At 41.9% G+C, this 19,767-nt stretch overlaps 1 protein-coding gene across 1 annotated transcript in view; it reads left to right on the top strand.

Moving 5' to 3' along the window:
- The window catches only part of Nedd4 (NEDD4 E3 ubiquitin protein ligase), a 92,670-nt gene that overhangs the window by 6,341 nt on the left and 66,562 nt on the right, over window positions 1-19,767 (top strand). Inside the window, exons 2-5 of the mRNA XM_075965292.1 lie at window positions 1,103-1,265; window positions 2,184-2,257; window positions 9,024-9,102; window positions 9,200-9,238. Of these exons, the coding sequence (XP_075821407.1) occupies window positions 1,103-1,265; window positions 2,184-2,257; window positions 9,024-9,102; window positions 9,200-9,238 (355 nt within the window). The remainder of the gene's footprint in view (window positions 1-1,102; window positions 1,266-2,183; window positions 2,258-9,023; window positions 9,103-9,199; window positions 9,239-19,767) is intronic.

Below are 19,767 nucleotides of genomic sequence, written 5' to 3'. Positions count from 1 at the left end.
TGGACAGTCTGTAGGGGTTGTCTTGACTGTTATTGTAAGAAGACCCGGTCCATTGTTGGTGGCTCACATCTCTAATAACTTACTCTCAAACAGCTTTAGTGTCTTAGTCTTACTGCTGTGAAGAGACACTATGACCAAAAGCAAGCTGGGGAGGAAAAGTGTTTATTTGGCTTACAATAATCCACATCACAGTCCATCAGTGAAGGGCGTAGGGCAGGAACATAAACAGGGTAGGGACCTGGAGGCAGGAGCTGTAGAGGCCACTTACTGCCCTTGTTCTTCATGGCTTGCTCAGCCTGCCTTCTTACAGCACCCAGGACCACCTTCTTTTTTTTTTTTTTTTTTTTTTTTCGAGTCAGGGTTTCTCTGTGGTTTTGGAGCCTGTCCTGGAACTAGCTCTTGTAGACCAGGCTGGTTTCGAACTCACAGAGACTCACCTGCCTCTGCCTCCCAAGTGCTGGGATTAAAGGTGTGAGCCACCACTGCCTGGCCCTACACCCCGATCTTAAGGAGACATTTTCTCTATTGAGGTTCTCTCTCAGATGACTGTATCTTGTGTCAAGTTGACATAAAATTAGCCAGCATACATAGCAAATAAAAAAGTTAGATGTGATGTCTGTGTGTATATAAATAAAAGAGAATGAACAGTGTTACCAGGCTGTGCACCAAGTTTATGGAAGTATGTGTTATACCAAACTGCCCTGCAGATTCCTTAGGCAGGGGTCCCAAACAGTGTGACAGTGGGAAAGGTGGCCCAGGGCATGCAAGGCCATGTTTACCCTCTCTCTGATCTTGACTGTGGATGTGATGTGTTGAGTAGCTGCTTTGAATTCTGCCTTGATTTCCCCTCCACAATGGACTGAGGAATTTGTAAGCCAAGTAAATTCCCTAAGTTGCTTTTGGTTGGGGTATTTTTCCCCAGTAGCCACATGTACAGACAGACTCACATCCAACTTTTTATTTGATAAGCCATTTGAGAGTAAGTTACAGAATTTGTGTTGTTTCTTCCTAGATATTTTGATATGTATCTCTTTAGAAAGTATAACATTTTTATTAATTGATTGAGAATTTCATGCAATCTTTTTATTTTATTTTTATGGGTATGGGAGTTTTGCCTGGATAAGACAGAAGACGGTGTCGGATCTCCTGGAAGTGAAGCTACAGACGGTTGTGAGCCACCATGTGGGTGCTGGGAGTTGAATCCAGGTTCTCTGGAAGAGGATCACTTGCTCCTATCCGACGAGCCATATCTCCAGCCCCACAATGTATGTTTTTAAATTTTTATTTATGTGTATGGGTGTTTTGTGTGTATGTATGTCTGTATACCGTGTGTGTTCCTAGTGTCCATAGAGACCAGAAGAGGACTTCAGATTCTGGAGTTGAAGTTATAGATGGTTGTGAGCCACCATGAAGGTGCTGGGAATTGAATGCAGGTCCTCTGGAAGAGCAGTTAATGCTCTTAACTTCTGAGCTTAACTGCTCAGTCATTTCTCCAGCCCCATAGTTTTCTTTTTGTTTCTTCCCTTATTTATAATTTTGGGGATATGATCTCACTGTATAATCCTGGCTAGCCTGATTAGCTGGTCTCAGATTTCAAAGAGATCTGCCTAATGCTCCCTCCTAGGGATTAAAGTGGTATACCACCACACCCAGCTATATATTTGTATTATCTTTGGATCACATTTACCCACTAACTCCTCCCCCAGCTTCCCTCAGAAGATATGTTTTTCTTAAGATGAAGACATTCTCCTATAAGATCTCATTCCACTATGATATACAAAGTAATTGGTATTTGACATATTACAGTGTGTTTGCTATGCTATTATTTATACCTATTTGATGAGACTTTAAGAATAATTACCTTTTGTTGGTCGTTATTACAAATGACTGAGCTTTTGATTTTATGTTATGAACACAGCAACAGTGGTAACTTCATTGGTTATAGTTTGTCGTTAGATTTTCTTGTAAAAATCAAATTCTTACTGAATGTAATAACTAGCTCTTTTGTATGTGATCAACTACAGCTAAAAATAGCAATTTCTGTTTTTATTTTCTTTTATGTAGCTTTTAATCAGGTTATTTTAAAAGATTTCTCTAATTTTAATATTATTATTGTATTAGATTATTTTGTATTTGATAACTCATAATGATCTAAAACTAAAACAGAACGTTGTGTATCTTAGGATAACACGCGAGTTGTGAGAGTGAAGGTTATAGCTGGCATAGGCCTGGCCAAGAAGGACATCCTGGGGGCCAGGTAAGTATAGTATATGAGTTGAGATTTTAATTTGACATTTCTTAGTTTTTTTCTTGAACTTCGATTAAATGAAAATTTGAATGATAATATTAGCAAATTTTGATGCACAGTGAAGTTATAGTTCTTGGTATCTGAATTACTGAATTTGTCAAATTAAAGACAGTGATAAATATGGCTTTATTATTGAGTTCTGCTTCCAGAAATTTATAAGATTCTGTTTCTCCAAATCCTTTAGCCGATAGCAACCATAATCTCTGGTGTAACACCCGATTTTGTGTTACACCCTCCGTACAGTTCGCGCGCCACTGTACCGTACGCGAGTCGGGCAAGGGCCTGGAGATTGGAAGAACACACAAAGAGATCTGGGTCATTCGAAAGGAGATCAGCCGAATGCCATTTATTCAAACTTGGGGAAATCCTTATGTATCTAGCTGCTGCACAAGGATTTCCGCCCAGGCAGGTGGGAAATTACCATACCAACGATGGAGTCAATGACCTACAGCTAATCACCAGGCGGGGCAGGGGAGCACAGGAACAAACAGAATGCTTTAGTTAGCTGACCAGAAACTGTCTACCCAGGACCAAGGGTAGACCCGGGCCCCACACTCTGGATACAATATAAAAAGTAGTTCTCTGAGCATAGACTGCACAGAGCAGGACAATGCTAGTGGGGATCCACACCTGCAGAAAAGAAGTGGAGAGTCCTTCCCCATTGTGGAAATTAGTCTGAGCCAGGCGGTGGTAGTGAACGCCTTTAATCCCAGCACTTGGAAGGCAGAGGCAGGCGGATCTCTGTGAGTTTGAGGCCAGCCTGGTCTACAGAGGGAGTTCCAGGGAAACCCTGTCTGGCAAAAAAAAGACTGAAGCTGCATAGAATCACAAACTGGAACAGTGGAGCAGTGGTTGTCGTCTTCATAGCCTGAAGATCTGGAGATTTGGAGCAGTGGGGCCTGTGGTGGAGAAACTGCCGGAATGAATCTGAAGTAAGCCTGGCAGTAGTGAGGATTCTGCAGGAAAAGAAGCTGGACTCGTAGCTCATGTCAAAAGATCTGAGCAGAGAGTCATTGCCCAACAGAGTTTGTGACCCTTGTCCAAATAAGATAGATAAACAGGAAAATCACAGAACCCAGAGTCTCTGTAGCTCAGTTTACAGTGTCCATGGTACAGCATGTAATCACCTGATCTGTAAAGAGCCAGGGAAGTGGAACACACTGAGTCAATAAAGAACATGTGAACAGGAGGTGGTGGCACACGCCTTTGTTCCCAGTACTCGGGAGGCAGAGGCAGGCGGATCTCTGAATTTGAGACCTGCCTGGTCTACAGAGTGAGTTCCAGGACAGCCAGGGCTACATAGAGAGACACTGTCTCAGGGAAAAAAAAAAGGAAAAGAAAGAATATGTGCTCATTGTTAGTCAAAACATTACAAGTCTCAGGAATGAAGTAGAGGCCTAAATAAATAAATAATGAAATAAAAGGAAAATTCTGCAGCTAAAGTACAGTATCTGAAATTAAAATGCTCGGATGGTTGTGGTAGCAGAATGTGGAGCAAAGATGAACTGAGCTTACATCAAGAGGAGTCTTTGCCAATTAGAAGATGGTAGATATAAAGGAACAATCTGTCATACTAAGATTCAGAAAGGATGGAGAGCTAAATAATGAAGTAAAACATTTTTGAAGAGTAAGTGTTCAAGCCAGACAGTGGCTGTGTGTGCCTTTAACCCAGCACTTGGGGCAGAGGCAGGTGGGTCTCTGAGTTCTAGTCTACAGAGTGAGTTCCAGGATAGCCAGGGCTACTCAGTGAAACACTGTCTGGAAAAAAGAAACAAACAAAAAGAATAAGTGAAATCAGTGATACACATAATTTTTTATTATCGAAAATATCGGGCTGGAGAGATGGCTCAGCAGTTAGGAGCCTGTACTGCTCCTACAGAAGACCATTTCCAGTGTACTGCCTGTGACCAACTCCAGGAGATCTGACGCCCTCATCTGCCCTCCACAGACACTGCACCCACATGCACATGCACAACTTAAGTCTTTCTAAGGAAGAAATGTTAAAACAACTTATTCCTGGTAAAGAGAATTGATGCCAGATGGAAACTCAGATTCTCAGAAAGGAAAAGAGCATCAAAAACAATAAATATCTAGAACCACATTTTTTTTTAATTAAAATTTTGATTTATGTGTGTGGGTGTTTTGTCTTTGTGTTTGTACGTATATGTGCCTGATGTCCACAGAGGTCACCAAGGGTGTTGAATCTCCTGTAACTGCAGTTACAGATGGTTTTGAGCTGCCGTGTTTGTGCTGGAATCAAATCTGGGTTCCTTGTAAGACCTTATACTGGGCCCATTGGAATCATGGTTCACAATCTTGTCTTACGGATTTGTATTATAGATTAAAGGAGTACTCATGGCAATTACAGCTTATACTACTGGGCTGTACATTGTACGTGTGTCTGCTGTGAACCTGTGTGGAAGAATGTTGTGATAGAATGCATAGGTAAAGGGAATCATTAAGGGCATATAATAGAAGACATAAACCATCCGCAGTAATGCAAAGAATTAAAAGTTTTTCAAAAGCAGATTTTTTTTTAAAAATATTTATTTATTATGTATACAATGTTCTGTCTGTGTGTATGTCTGCAGGCCAGAAGAGGGCACTAGACCTCATTACAGATGGTTGTGAGCCACCATGTGGTTGCTGGGAATTGAACTCAGGACCTTTGGAAGAGCAGGCAATGCTCTTAACCTCTGAGCCATCTCTCCAGCCCCCAAAAGCAGAATTTTTTTTTGTTTTTTTGGTTTCGAGACAGGGTCTCTTTGTAGTCCTGGCTGTCCTGGAACTTGCTCTGTAGACCAGGCTGTCCTCAAACTCAAGAGATCTGCCTGCCTCTGCTTCCTGAGTGTTGGAGTTAAAGGTGTGCTCTATTGCGCCTGGCTGTAAAAACAAAAATTTAAAAATAAAATTCTTGAGAAAATTAAAAAGCCAGTACAAAACAAATCATTTTTTTTTTTTTATAAAGGAGGCAGGACAAGGAAAGGAAGACATAAGGAGTTGCAGACTTGTGCCCAGTCGTGCCAATAATTACATGAAACATTAGTGGAAAGAAAGAAACATAAAGTAGAGGTTATTGCAATAAATTAGAAAGTAAGACTCATTAGACATGGTGTCCCATTCTTATAATTCCAGCATTCAGTGGGATTGTGAGGTCTAGGCCAGCCTATGCTATATAGTGACAACTTCAAAAATCCAGGGCTGGCGTGGTCTTTGTTAAATCCCTGGTAGTGAGGGATGTATGGGGGCAGGGAGTGCAGAAGGGTCCTGCCATAAAGTAGAGGGTGTGTCGGAGAACTTGAGGGGCTGAAGAGACGGCTCAGGGTAAGAGTTCTAGAGATTGGAGTTTGGTTCCCAGCACCTGCATCAGCTGACTCACAACTATCTATAACTCCAGCTCCAGGAGATCTATCCACTGCCCTCTCTGGCTTCTGCAGGCACTGTGTGCGTACATATAAATAATGAAACAACTCTAAAGAAAGATATACAAACAGTGACACACCTAAGTTGGGGGAAATGGATCCAAAACTGGGATGATAAAGATTAAAGTGAATACATTGAAATCTGATGAAATAAGGGTTCAACATGAAACTGTTATCAGAAATTTGTAATAGTTAGAAATGCCTATATGCCTGTCAATGGAACTTGGAGATGTAGAGCTCAAAATTTGACAGAATAAAAGGGAAAATACAAAGTTTATAATAATGGATAACAACACTCAATGCCTTTCAAAATTGTTAAACCAGATACATTAAAAACCAAAATCACAGAAACAGTTTATAGCTTAATAGATCTCAGAGGGAAGAATGAAGTGGCCCTCACCTGGGAAGTGATAACAGGGGAGGCCCTCGGAGTATAGATTGTGTTAGTGTATATACGTGAGGGCATTGCAGGCTGAGGACTTTGCGGTTCAGGGCATATATAACCCACGTTAATTCCTATCACAGCGTTCTAAGTGATGGAGTTTCGAGCAAGTTGCCGTGAGTATCATGGTGTTCTGTCCCTGAGCTGTGGTCGCTGTGACGGGTCTGCACATTCCATACTGAGTGTGGGTTCAGTGGGTGCTCATGTATTGACCAACTGCAGTGTGTGGTCCCCAAAAAGTAAATATGTAAATCAGCCACACTGAGGAAAAGGAAGGAAATAGAAGTCTGTCTTACTGTATTATTCTGTGTATGTGTAAACATGCCCATGCCATGCCATAGCATGTAGATGGAGGCCAGAGGACAGTTCATATGAATCAGTTCTGGGGGAACTGAACTCAAGTTGTCAACCTTGGCAAGGGCCTTTACCCACTGAGCCCTCTCGCTGATCCCAGACTATTACCAATGTATTGCATAAAGACCTAAGAGGTAGGTCAGATGAAATGTTCATACCAGTCACACATCTGACAAGACCTTTAATTTTAACTATCTTTTATGTCATATAACTCAATAGTAATAAAAATAAAAAATTGAATTAAAAATGAGCAGAATCACTGAATGCGACAGACAGTATAAAATATCTAAATAACAATCTCTGTCGGGGTAGGTTAGAGTTAGATTTCTTTTCTTTTTCTCTTTTGAGATGGTTTCACTATGTAGCCTGGCTGACCTAGAGCTCCTATGTAGATCAGGCTGGCCTTGAACTCACAGAGATGTGCCTCCTAAGTGCTGGGATTAAAGGTCACCATGCCCAGCAATTTTTATAGTTTTTATTTAACATTATATAGTTAGTTGTAAAAGCTATAGATAAGATTAGAAGGGAAATGTAGAAAACAGGAGGCCAGGGGATTTCACCGTGAAACTAGCAGATGGTAGAAAAGACAGAGAAGGACGGAGGACATAGGTCAGCTTGCTGAGAATGCACCAAGTTCTGAGTTTGGTCCCATCAGCACCAAGTGAACTGGATGAGGTGATGCCCGCCTGTAATCCAAGCACTTGAGATGGAGGCAGGAGAGTCGGACATAGAGAGGTTAAGGCCATCTGGGCTACAAATAACCCATCAGGAAGAGAAGAAGAAAAAAAGGAATTCATAATGGTATAAGAACCGAGAGATGAGTGTTTCAGAGCATTTTCAGAATAGATCTGAGGACAGAGACAGAATCTAGACCTTGTGGTTCTAGAGAGCCATGGGCATGAAGGGAGGAAGGGGGAGGTCACTGTGTTGGTTGAGACTTGTTTTCTGTGGAGCAGGTGCTGTAGTCTCAGCCCCGGCCATCCCCCTGCTGTGTAGTCTGCACAACTTGGAGAGAAAAATAATAGCTGACCGTGATCCACAAAAGCTGTTTTGAACAGTGTTTGATGCGGAGTAACTGCTGTCTAAGTGTTATTACCAAACATTCTCTTGTAAAGTTTAGCTGAGAAAGGAAGAGAAAACATGTTCCACTTTGCTAGAGAAAGGAGGGGGAGTCAGGAACGGAGGAGTGTCAAAACACATTGATATACCTCGATAAACTAGGTCAAAGGGAAAACTGGAGGATAAAGGAGTTGGTGGAGGGCACTGGACAAGTGAATCCGCCCCACACAGGAGGAGGACCGAAGGAGGTGGGTTCTAATTAGTGCCAGTGTTGGGAGTGGGCTTTGTAAATCAAGATGAGAAGGTTTGTGAGGAGACGGGGTGGGGGTGGGGGTGGATAGTAAGTGGTGAGAAGGGTCAGCACTAGCTCTGAGATACTCGGAGAGAAAGGGAGATTTGACTGTGACTGGCTAAGATGTCCTCACTCGTCTCTGCTCTTCAAAGCCCATGTGTCTCAAGATGTCCTCTTTCGTGTCTTCCTTTAGTAGGGTTCCCGGGACTGGAGAGATGGCGCAGCAGTAAAGAGCTCTTCTTCTCTTGCAGAGAACCTGAGTTTGGTTCCCAGCACCTTGTCAGGGAGCTTTGTAACTCTAGCTCCAGGGGACCTACATATGTCACACACACACATACACACACACACACACACACACGCACACACGTATCCCACCATGCTTGGAAAGGTGTAATCATTTTTAACTGCAGTTCGTCCTATTTTAATGTAATTAAAGATTTAACTTAGTTTGAAGACTTAAAATTTTAAGGTTTATTTATTTTCAGTTACGTGTATTTGTGCATGTGTGTGTGAGCTGACGTGTACCGCGTGTGTGCAGGTCCTTCCTGTGTAACAAGTTTTTTTTTTTTTAAAGATTTATTTATTTATTTATTATGTATATACATTCTGCCTCCATGTATGCCTGCACGCCAGAGGAGGGTGCCAGATCTCATTACAGATGGTTGTGAGCCACCATGTGGTTGCTGGGAATCGAACTCAGGACCTCTGGAAGAGCAGCCAGTGCTCTTAACCACTGAGCCATCTCTCCAGTCCCTGTGTAACAAGTTTTATACTGTGAGAAGGTTTGGAAACAGCTGTGGTCTTGAAAAGCTAGTTTTACAACCCCTCAATTAGCCACCTGCATTCAAAAGGGACGGTAAGGATCAAAGACATTTTTAAAATATCTAAAAAGTTTGTAAGACACCAGAACTGTGGGTAAGAGATCTGCATTCTAAATTCCTGCCTGTTTTACTGACTTGGTATGTAAACTTTTTAACAAAATGTAAGTTTCTGCAAATACTTAGCCTGTGTACAGATCCCTGAATTTTAAGGATACGAAGTAATAGAAATAATAAAATAGTAGCAGCTGTTAAGAACAGAACTCTGGAAATCTGGTCACGTGAGCGGTTGGGCCGAGCCGCCGCTAAGCGCCTTTGTTTTTAACAGCGACCCGTACGTGAGAGTGACGCTGTACGACCCGATGAGTGGAGTCCTCACCAGCGTTCAGACGAAGACCATCAAAAAGGTTAGGTTTAGCCAGCTTCCACAAGTTTTTAATAAACTTTGTTTTTTAAATGACAAATTATTAAAAAATAAATTACACTATGTTTATTGTCTTTTAGTCTTTGAATCCAAAATGGAATGAAGAAATACTATTCAGAGTAAGTATGCATTTTATTTTATTATAAAAGAAAAAAAATATTTTTTCTCCATATTAAATACTCATTTACAATATTCTAAAATACATCTTGGAATTTGCCTAGGCTTTTGAATTTTGTTTATTATTCATGTGTGTGTGTGATGTATGTGTGAGTGAGGACATGTACTTGATGCAGTACGTGTGTGGAGGTCAGAAAACAACCCTGAACTTGGCTCTCTCCTTCCCCCTTTTTATGGGTCCCCAGGATCAAACTCAAGCTTCAAGCTTGCATAAAATTTTTTTTTAACCTGCCAAGACATTTCACTGGGCCCAAAATTTTTAAAAGAAAATTTTAAGGTTTTTTTTCTGAGACAGGGTCTCCCTGTGAACTGTGGCTAGCCTGGGACTAGCTATATAGACCAGACTGGCTTTGAACTCACAGAGATCTATCTACCTCTGCTCTCTGAGTGCTGGGATTAAGGGTGTGTGTGGCCATGCCCAGATACCCAACAATTTTTTTTTTTTTTTGGTTTTTTGAGCCAGGGTTTCTCAGTGTAGGTTTTAGAGCCTCTCCTGGCACTAGACCAGGCTGGCCTCGAACTCACAGAGATCTGCCTGCATCTGCCTTCCGAGTGCTGGGATTAAAGGCATGTGCCACCACCGCCTGGCCCCAGCAAAAATTTTAAGGAGAGTTAAAATTAGGGGTTGGAGAGATGTCTCAGGGGTCAAGAGCACTTGTTGGTCTTGCAGAAGACCTGGGTTCAATTCCCAGCACCCAAATGGTGGCTCAGAGCCAGCTGTCACTCCAGTTCCAGGGGATCCAGTGCCCTGTTCTCAGCTCTGAGTATGCCAGGCACACATGTACTTATACACCTAAAGTAAAAATAGATCTTTTAAAAGAGAGTTAAAATTAGGAACCCTCTGAAGACATGCTAGGACCACTAATCTTACTGTGAGAAATAAGTGGAGGCGATAGTGGTGAGAGATGATCATGAGGCTGGACCGCCCCGCCCCGTCCTTATCAACTCAAGTGAAGCAGACACAGTGCTCTTCCTCCACTCCGCAGAGCCATGGGTGTGGAGACTGCTGTGAGGCCTGTGGCTCGGTAGACGCTGCCTTGCAGGCCCTTTCTTGACCTGCCAGCCTTCTTACTCCACTTCAGATTCCAGCCCCTTACCCCAGCTCTCAGGAGACTCTGAGGGACTTGTTTCTCAAGTCCTTACCATTCCACGCAAGGTGGAGGTGCATTCCTGTAATCTCTTGGCGGAATCCTTCCTGCTTGTATTTTAATTAAAATAATTTTCCTGCCTCAGTTTCCCCATTGCTTGTGAACTCACATGTGGCTAGTGTTCTTTTGTTTATTTATTTGCTTTTTAAATGTTTTTTCAAGGTGGTCTCTCTTGTGTAACACCCCTGGCTCTCCTGGAACCCACTCTGAACTCACTCTGTAGACCAGGCTGGCCTTAAACTCTGCCTCCCAAATGCTGGGATTAAAGCCATGTGCCACCACCGCCTGGCTGGTGTTCTTAAAAAAACATTTTCCCATTTTCTTTCTTCTTCTCCAATGTGCTCTTCACCTGTCTGACCTAGCTCACACCCAGGGTCACTGTGACTCTCATCTGCCAGGCTCCTCTAATCTCCTCCCCTTGGTGCAGTGCTCTTCTGGGTAAATATTTGTTTTGTTTTATTAAAACAAGAAAAAAATGTATGTGGCTGCAGCTGTGGAACACACGGTTTCAGTCAGGGACAAGAAGCCTCCTGTCTGCATCGGACAGGCCGAGGTTTGTGCGGTTTCTTCAGTTCTCATGAGGGAGACGGAAGGGAAGAACTTGCTGAGGATGGACACGGGAGCCTCTCTGAAGGCCTCGCACCAGCAAAGTGCTTCTGATGTCCATGGGAGAGACAGCTCTCCTTCCACTCAGCGTTGCAGGACCAGCATTTGAAACCGGTCTCAGATTTTGGATTCTTTAAGAAGTGGCACAGACTTGGTTAGAGCCATTTGGAGAAAAGTGAAACTAACTTTTGGTTTTCCTCTTTCAGCCAGAGGCTGCCTTGGACGGGTTCCTTGGCATGTGTATGGCTCAGGAATGTTCAAAGTCCTCCCAAGTGGCTCAGTTACTTACTTAAAATTTATTACTTAAAATTTATTATTTTTCCTTACTGTATTTTGCTCAGAAGTTTGTGCATTTTTCAATGTACAAAAATTTTCTTTGTACATTGCTTTTCTCCTTTTTTTGAGAGAGGATGTCACTCAGGCTCCGCCCCTAGAGAGCTGCCTGCCTCTACCTCCTGAGTTCTGGGATTAGGGGTGTGTGTCACCATGCCTTGCTCTGCCCTTCTGTAGTATTAGCTTCTCATTGGCCTCATAATGGCAGTCATGGTTTTGATGAATGCTGATTTGTCTTTTTTGTAGTTTTATTTATTTGTTTATTTTGGTTTTTAGATACAGTGCTTCTCTGTGTAGATTAAAAGCAATTTCTTTATTTTTGATTCATTTATTTCCATGAAAGCGCTAACATAAAGATGTTACAGAAAGGAATGAACTAAAAACTAAAATTCTTCTGTTCATCTTCATCTCTACTTGTCTTGAGATTATTGGTTATTCTTGCTTTTTAACCACAAGAAAATGTGAAAATTGACTATAAAAATATCCTTGATGACTTCAGAATATAGGACAATCTTTTTTTTAAATTAATGCTTTAGGTTAGCATACAAAATAAATCATTCCATAGTGGTATGTTCAAACATGTGTCATCGTTCCGTGTTTTCTTTTATCCCCCACGGCCTTCCATGGCTCCCCCTGCCCCTGCCCACTGCCCGGCTGGCACTCTTCCTTTCCCCAGTTACTCTCCCTTTTCCCTTTCTGCTTTCTGAATGCAGGGTTTCTAGTGCCTTTTCCGTTTCCCAGTCCCCTTAAGATCTCTTCTTACTTCCTGGCTGGACGAGTTGATTCTTTGGAGTTTAATTTTCTGGGGCTCTATGTGTGAGTTATTGGTGTCATCTGGCATGTGGCTGACACACATTTTACCCGCTCCGCAGGATCTCTTCACTCTGGCAATGGTGTTCTTTGCTGTGCAGAAGCTTTTTTAACATCATAGAATCCCATTTGTCAATTTTTTTGATTATTTCTTACATACTTAGCATCTTTATCAGCACCAGAAGATCCTGGCCTGCACCTTGAAGTATGTTCCCTGGGCAGTTTTAACACATCAGGATTTGCGTTAGGTCTGTAATGGATTTTTTAATTGATTTTTGCACAAGACAAGAGATAAGGGCCTGTTTCATTGTTCTGCTTTGGGAGTCCACCCAGGATTAAAGAACTGCTTTCTCCAGAGGATGTTTTCAACTCTAGTCAAACATTGGGTGGCTCTTTGTGTGGGTTTAGTCGTCTGATCCATTCCCTTGACCTGCATACCTGCTTAGGTGCCGGTACCATGGCAATTTGTTATGTAACAGTATTCCTTCGGTATAGGGTTGATTTAGCTGTTTGAAGTCTTTTTATTTCTACATGGATTTTAGGATTTTTTTTTCTAGTTCTGTGAAGAATTTCATTTGGTGGGGCTGGGATTGATTTTTGAAGATTGCTTTTAGTAACAGCCATTTTCACAGCAATACGTCTCTGGTCTTTGAATATGGATGATTTTTTTCTGTTTTCTAGTGCCTTCGGTGTCTTGAACTTTTCATTGTAGAGGCCATTTACCTCATAGGTATTTAAAATTTCTGTTTAGATCTATTTATTTCAATTTATATGTTCAAGTGTTTTCCTTGCATGTATGCACGTAAAGCACATGTGTGCCTGGTGCCCCTAGGTCAAAAGAAGGCACTGGAATCCTCTGGAACTCACTTTGATCCACCATGGAGGTACTGGGAACTGGACCCAGGTTCTGCAGGAGCAACACATGCTCTTAACTGCTGAGTCAGCTTTCTCTAGCTCCACGGGTTTTTTTTGTTTGTTTGTTTTTTAATTTTTTTTTTAAATTTTCTGCTGGTATCTAGAAAATCTACTGTTTTTTTCATGTTGATTTTTGTAGCTGCTGCTTTGATGAAGTGTTAACCAGGTTTAAGAATTTTCTGATGCACTCTTCAGGGCCTTTTAGGTAATGGTCAGTCACCTGCAAGGAGCCACAGTTTGACTTTTTCACTGTTTACCTTTTCTTTCTTCCTCTTACTGATGGGGCTGAGACTTCTAGCTCTAAATAGAGTAAGAGTGGAAAGTGGGCACCCGAGTCTGGCTCAGGATTTTAGAGACTACGCTATCAGTTTAGCGTAATGTCAGCTGTAGTTTTGTCGTGACAGCTGTATTATGTTAGGCTATCTTCTTTCTCGCGGTGTCTTCAGGGAACCTTGCCAAAGGCCTTTCTGCATTGGTTGAAAGGATCACATGATTTCTGCCATTATCTCTGTGTATGTTCATTGATGGAGATGATTTTATGACCTCTACCCTTAGGTCTGCGTGTGTGTTCTGATGAAGCGCATTGATTTGCATGTTTTGAACTAAGCATGTATCCCCAGAATGAAATCAGCCTGGCCATGGTGCACCTTTTTGTCGTATTCTTGAATTTGGTTTATAGAAATTTTAGGGGTGTGCGTGTATGTGTGCCGTGTGTGTCTGCCTGTCTGTCTATATTCATTGCAGAATTGATCTATAACTTTCTTTGTTTTATCCTTTTCTGGATTTGGTGTTGGGCTAACACTGGCCCTGCAGAATGAGTTTGGTGGTGTTCCCTCCCTGACTACTTTATAGAACAGACTGAGGAACACTAATGTTGACTTTCCTTAAAGGTTTGTCTGAATCCATCAGTGGGTCTGTCTTGTTCTGGACTGTCTTGGTGGGTGACTGTTTATCGCTCTTCACTCTTGATTACATGGCTTTGAGTATTATTAAATCTTCATGTCTTCATGATTCAATAATAGCAGATCAGATATGCCTAAAAATTTATCCATTTTGTACCAAATTTTTGTTGAATTATGTTTATTTCAGATCTTTCTTATTTAAAAAATGCTTATTTATTTATTTGCGTGTATGTGTGTGTGTGTGTGCGCGTGTGCACATGCCTTCCACACTGTAGGTGTGCTGTGGCAGTCAGAAGACAACTTGGGGTCAGTGCTCTCCTGCCATCTGAGATCAAAGCCAGATTGTCAGACCTGCATGCAAGCCCTTCTATCTGCTGAGCTGCCCATCTCACCAGCCTCTTTCTGGGTTTCAAGAAAAGATTTATTTTTATTATTTTAAATTATGAATAGGTATATATGGGAAATTGAATGGGCCAGAGGATTCCCTGGAGCTGGAGTAACAACCGCATGTGAGCCACCTGATGTGGGTGCTAGGAACTGAGCTCGGGTCCTAGAAGTGCAGCAAGTGCTCTTAGCCACTGATCCAAATGAGGACCCTCCCCCCCCCCCCCCGCCGCCCCACTCTTTAATGTAAGCGCTCATACCTGTAAACTTTCCTCTTAGACCTGCCCGAGTTGCACCCCAGAGGTTCTAATAAAGTGGGCTTTCAATTTCACTTGACTCCAGAAGCTTTCCGATTTCTTCAGTGATACAGTGGTTATTCAAGAGTCTCTCCGAGTGTTCGTGTAATCGCTCTGTGTGTTTTTGCTTCTGATTTCTAGTTTAATTGCACTGTGGCTGATAAGATGCAAGAGGTTATATTGATTCTTTTGTATTTGGCAAATCTGGATTCATGGCCTAGAAAGTGATCTATTTTAGAAATGGTTCCATGGGCTGCTGAAAAGAATGTGTATCCTGTATCTTTTGGATGGAATATCCAGTAGATATCAGCTAAGTCAATTTGATCAGTGGTAGAGTTTAACTCTGAGCTATCTGTGTTGATTTTTAGTATGGACAATGTTTCCAGAGGTGAGGGTTAGGTACTGACCAAATAACCTACTATTACTGTCTGACAGTTTATGTCCTTTGTTTTATAGAATTGGGAACCTAGTCTTTGCTGTAAATATATTTACAAGTATTACATCTCCTTGATGAATTGTTTCCTTTTTTAGTATGTAGTCATCTTAGAAAAAAGCTGACTAATTTTGGTGTGAAGTCTATCTTGTCAGACACTGGAAGAACTGCCAGCTTCCAGTCTGTTTTATCTCACTCAGTAGACTGTGCCCCATCCTTGGTTTCACGAAGGATGTGGGCATTTGTTTGTTTGTTTAAGAAACAGATCATTAGATTTAGGTTGGGTTTTTTTTAGATTTATTTATTTATTATGTTTGTTTGTTTTTTAAAGATTTACTTATTATGTATAGTGTTGAGTGTTCTGTTTGCAGGTTTGCCTGCACACCAGAAGAGGGCATCAGATTTTATTATAGTTGGTTGTGAGTCACTATGTGGTCACTGGGAATTGAATTCAGGCCCTCTGGAAGATCAGTCAATGCTCTTAACCTCTGAGCCATCTTTCCAGCCCTAGATCTAGTTTTTAAAACCACTCAGCCAGTCTGTGTCTCATTATTGTTGACTTGAAGCCAGTTACATTTAAGGTCATAATAGAGTGACCTGTACTGAGTCCTGTAATTTTAAGGTTGTTTTTGTGGTTGGTTGGGTTGCTGTTTGTTCTTTTCTTTTCCTGTTCCTATCAGATCTCCCTGGTTACCGTGTTAGACATGATGGATTCCTTCCTAGCTCTCCTTTGTTCATATAGTTCTCTCTTGACAATATTCTTTCCTGTGCTCTTGAGATGGGGTTTCTCTGTCTAACAGCCCTAGCTGCCCTGGAACTAGCTCTGTAGACCAGGCTGGCCTCGAACTCCCAAGTGCTGGGATTATAGGCATGTATCACCACTGCCCAGCTTTTCCTGTGCTCTTATGAGTGACTCTCTTTCCACCTCTTATGTAAGGTGTTCCTTGAAGCATCTTCTGTAACACTGGCTTGATGATTGTGAATTGCTTGTACGGAAATGTCCTTATTTCTTCACCAGTGTAAAAGTAGATGATGTGGGATGCCAGCTGGCGGTTCTCTGCCCGTACATTTGTTAACTTAGATGAAGTGGGCCAGTTACTTTAAAGTACAACTATCAAAACTTACAGAGAAATAAGTTGTCCAGATAGTCCTCTATCTCTTAAAGAAATTGAACTTTAAGTTAAAAGCATTCAACGAAGAGTTCAATCCCAGTAGTTCCACTGTTAACTTCTGTCACACATTCAACCAGTGTCTAATGAAAAATTGAAGAGGAAGGAACGTCCCACAGTTTGTTCGTACATGAGGCCAGCAATGCTCTGTTACCAAAACCAGATGTGGACGATGAGAGAATAGAACTGAGTATTGTTAGTATTCTAGTTTCATTTCCGTTGCTGTGATCACCCACCCTGACCAAAAGTAGCTTAAGGGGGTAGGGGGTAATTTGGCTTACACCTCGAATAACTGTTCACATAAAATCCATGTTCAAGAGCTGAGAGAAATGAAGTAGCCATGCTGTTTGCTCTCATCTAACTACAGCTTTCTGTAGTTCAGGTACACAGCCTAGGGAATGGTACTGCCCACAGTGGACTGGTGGTGGTGCTGGTGGGTGGGTGTGTTGCTGGGGATTGAATCTTCAGTTTTGAAAATGCTAGGCAAGCACTGTACCACTGAGTTTATGTCCAGTCTTATTGCCAATCTGTCCCAAATGATTTCAAGTCTTTAGTCTGACATCTTCGTGGATCCACAAAATCAGAAAATGTCACTTAAATGTGACTTCTCATATCTCTTATAGATACCAGTACCATCTGGATAGGTAAGAAAGAACTTAATAGATCCCTGGAGCTAATATCCCTTGGTGGGTCAACAGATTTTGCTTTTCCCCATCACTTTGTGTGTTAGTACATGTGCACACAAAGACCAAAGGACAATCTTGGGTATTGTTTCTTAGGCATCCACCCTTTTTCATTGGGAAAGGATCTGTCTCTGGCTTACAGTGTACAGTTAGGCTAGGTTGGCTGGTCACTGGGCCCCAGGGATCTGCCTGTTTCCTTTGCCCTGTGCTGGAATTGGAAGCACACCTTACCAGACTGGCTCTTTTACTTCTAGGGATTGAGTCTAGGTCCTCAAGCATTTTACTGACTGAGCTCTTTCTGCAATCCAGAAAACTTTTCCTAAAGGTCCAGGATATAAAAATGTAGGTTCTTGGGGCTGGGAGAGAAAGTCAAGGCTCTAGTGTAGTTGCTTGTATATACATATACAATGTAAGTGTAAACCTGGTTTGATGGTGTTAGGTAGAGGAGGAAGTATAAGATGTAGCCAGTAGAATCAGAAGTTCAAGACCAGCTTGGGCTGGAATGTGATGGTACACCTACAATCAGCTATTCAGGAGCTAAGGCAGCAGGATCACATGAACCTAGAATTTTGAGATTAGTCCGTCCAACATAGCAGAGCCATGTTTCAAACATGTAAATAGACACAATAAGACCATTTTAAAAATATAATTATTGCCACGTACAATGACATATCCCTGGAACCCCAGTGCTAGGGGCATAAACAGCTTGATCAGCCTGGCTAAAATGGGAAGTTGCAGATTCAGCGAGAGATCCTTTCTCAAAAAATAAGTGTTTGAAGAAGGTACCTGACATCCACTTCTGACCTCCACAGACATAGTATAGGTAAGCACATTTGCATACACACGCACACATGCATACAGCACAGAATCACACGTTATATTTTGCCTAGCCCTTGTTTTAGATCAGTAAGACTTACTTCTTTGATTAGAATCTATTCAGAAAGTCTTTCTCTTCCTTCCTTCCTTTCTTTTTTGTTTTTCTTTCCTTTTTTTTTTTTGAGACAGGGTTTTTCTCTATAGCCTTCACTGTCCTGGAACTTGCTCTGTAGACCAAGCTGGCTTCAAACTCAACAGCGATCTGCCTGCCTCTGCCCGAGTGCTGGGATTAAAGGTTTGCACCACCATGGCCAGACTTGTTATTTTTTTTCTTCCCCACCCCATACCCCCAGCTTAGGACAAAACCCGGGGCCTTGCCCAAGCTAAATCCCCAACTCCTTTATTTTTTTTTCTTCCTCAGCTTTTTATTTTCTTCTGTATTTTGAGAGACCACCACAAATTCACCTTAAACCATTTCTATTTGAGCCCAACAGCCCTTGCTTTCTGGGAACTCATTCTGTAGTGTACTGGTTTGCATTTGTTTTCTGCTTGTGAGTGTCCTAAGCATCTCTAAGGATGCTGCTTATAGTTTTCTTTTGTTATGTTAGCTACTTCCTTCCCTTTGGGAAGCATCTATGGTTTAGTTTTACTTTTATTATTTTACTTACGTGTATGTGGGTGAGCCTGTGTACGTTCGTTGTACCATGCAGGAGCCTGCAAGGCCAGAAGAGGGTGTTGTATCCTTGGAACTGGAATTATGGCAGTTGTAAGTTGCCACGTGTATGCCGGAAAGTGAACTGGAATCCTCTGGCAGAGCATCGAGTGCTCTCAACCACGGAACCACTTTCCAGCCCCTAACAGCTATGATTTCTGATGATCTAATCATACTTAGCAGTTATAAAATGAAAAACTTCACATTGCTTCTGTATATAAAGTGCATATACATTCAGAGATTACATTTTACAGTTTTGGTTGCTGTTTATATTTTGTGTATCCTGAACTGACTACCTTCCTGAAATCAGATACAAAGAGATCTCAAGTCATGGTGTGCGTGTGTGTGTGTGTGTGTGTGTGTGTGTGTGTGCGTGTGTGTGTGTGCGTGTGTGCATGTGTTTATGTGCAGCCGTGTGACCATCCAGAGGTAAGGATATTACATGAAATGCTCTCTCATTTGTAGAAGGGGCCCCCTTCATTTTTAACATTTTGTTCTTTGACTGATGTGATTGTTATCTTTGTCAACTTACTCAAACGTAAAGTCTGCTGCACAGTGGTGGCACACACCTTTCTTTAATCCCAGCACTCGGGAGGCAGAGTCAGGAGGATCAACTGAGTTTGAGGCCAAACTGGCCTGTGGAGTGAGTTCTAGAATAGCCAAGGATTCACAGAGAAACTCTGTCTCTAAGCACCCCCCCCCAATACAATCTAAAGTCACTTGGGAAGGGTGTCTCAAAGAGAGATTAGCTAGATTGGGCTGGCTTGTGGGCATGTTTGTGGGAGATTGTCTTGATGATTAATTGATTCAGGAAGATTCATCCCACTGTGAGTGTCATCGTGTCCTATGAAGGGATCTTAGTCTGTGTAAGTATAGTGTCCAGGACTTCATGCTTGTGTAGCGAGTACTGTATCCACTGAACTCCTTCCTAAATACATTTTTTGTTTGCTTTTTGAGACAGAGTCTCACTGTGTAGTCCTGGTTGGCCCGGGACTTACCTTGTATGCCAGGCCAGCCCATAACTCATAAAGATTTGTGTGCCTCTGCTCCAGAGTGTTGGGATTAGAGGTATACACCATCATGCCCTGCCTAAGTGTATTTTTATATAACATCACCTCTGGTTTATTTAAAAAAATAGTTTTGTTTATGTTTGATGTTAAGTAGATTTTAACTATTGGAATATTTCAGCAAAAATGGAAGACATTAGCTTTGAAAAATTCTACATATTGTTGCAACAACAAAAGTGTTTGAACTCAGGAGACTG

This window comes from Microtus pennsylvanicus, chromosome 3 (assembly GCF_037038515.1).
Source record: "Microtus pennsylvanicus isolate mMicPen1 chromosome 3, mMicPen1.hap1, whole genome shotgun sequence".
NCBI lineage: Eukaryota > Metazoa > Chordata > Mammalia > Rodentia > Cricetidae > Microtus > Microtus pennsylvanicus.
Note: the sequence above shows the minus strand (reverse complement) of the source record. Positions and strands in the feature narration are given on the sequence as shown.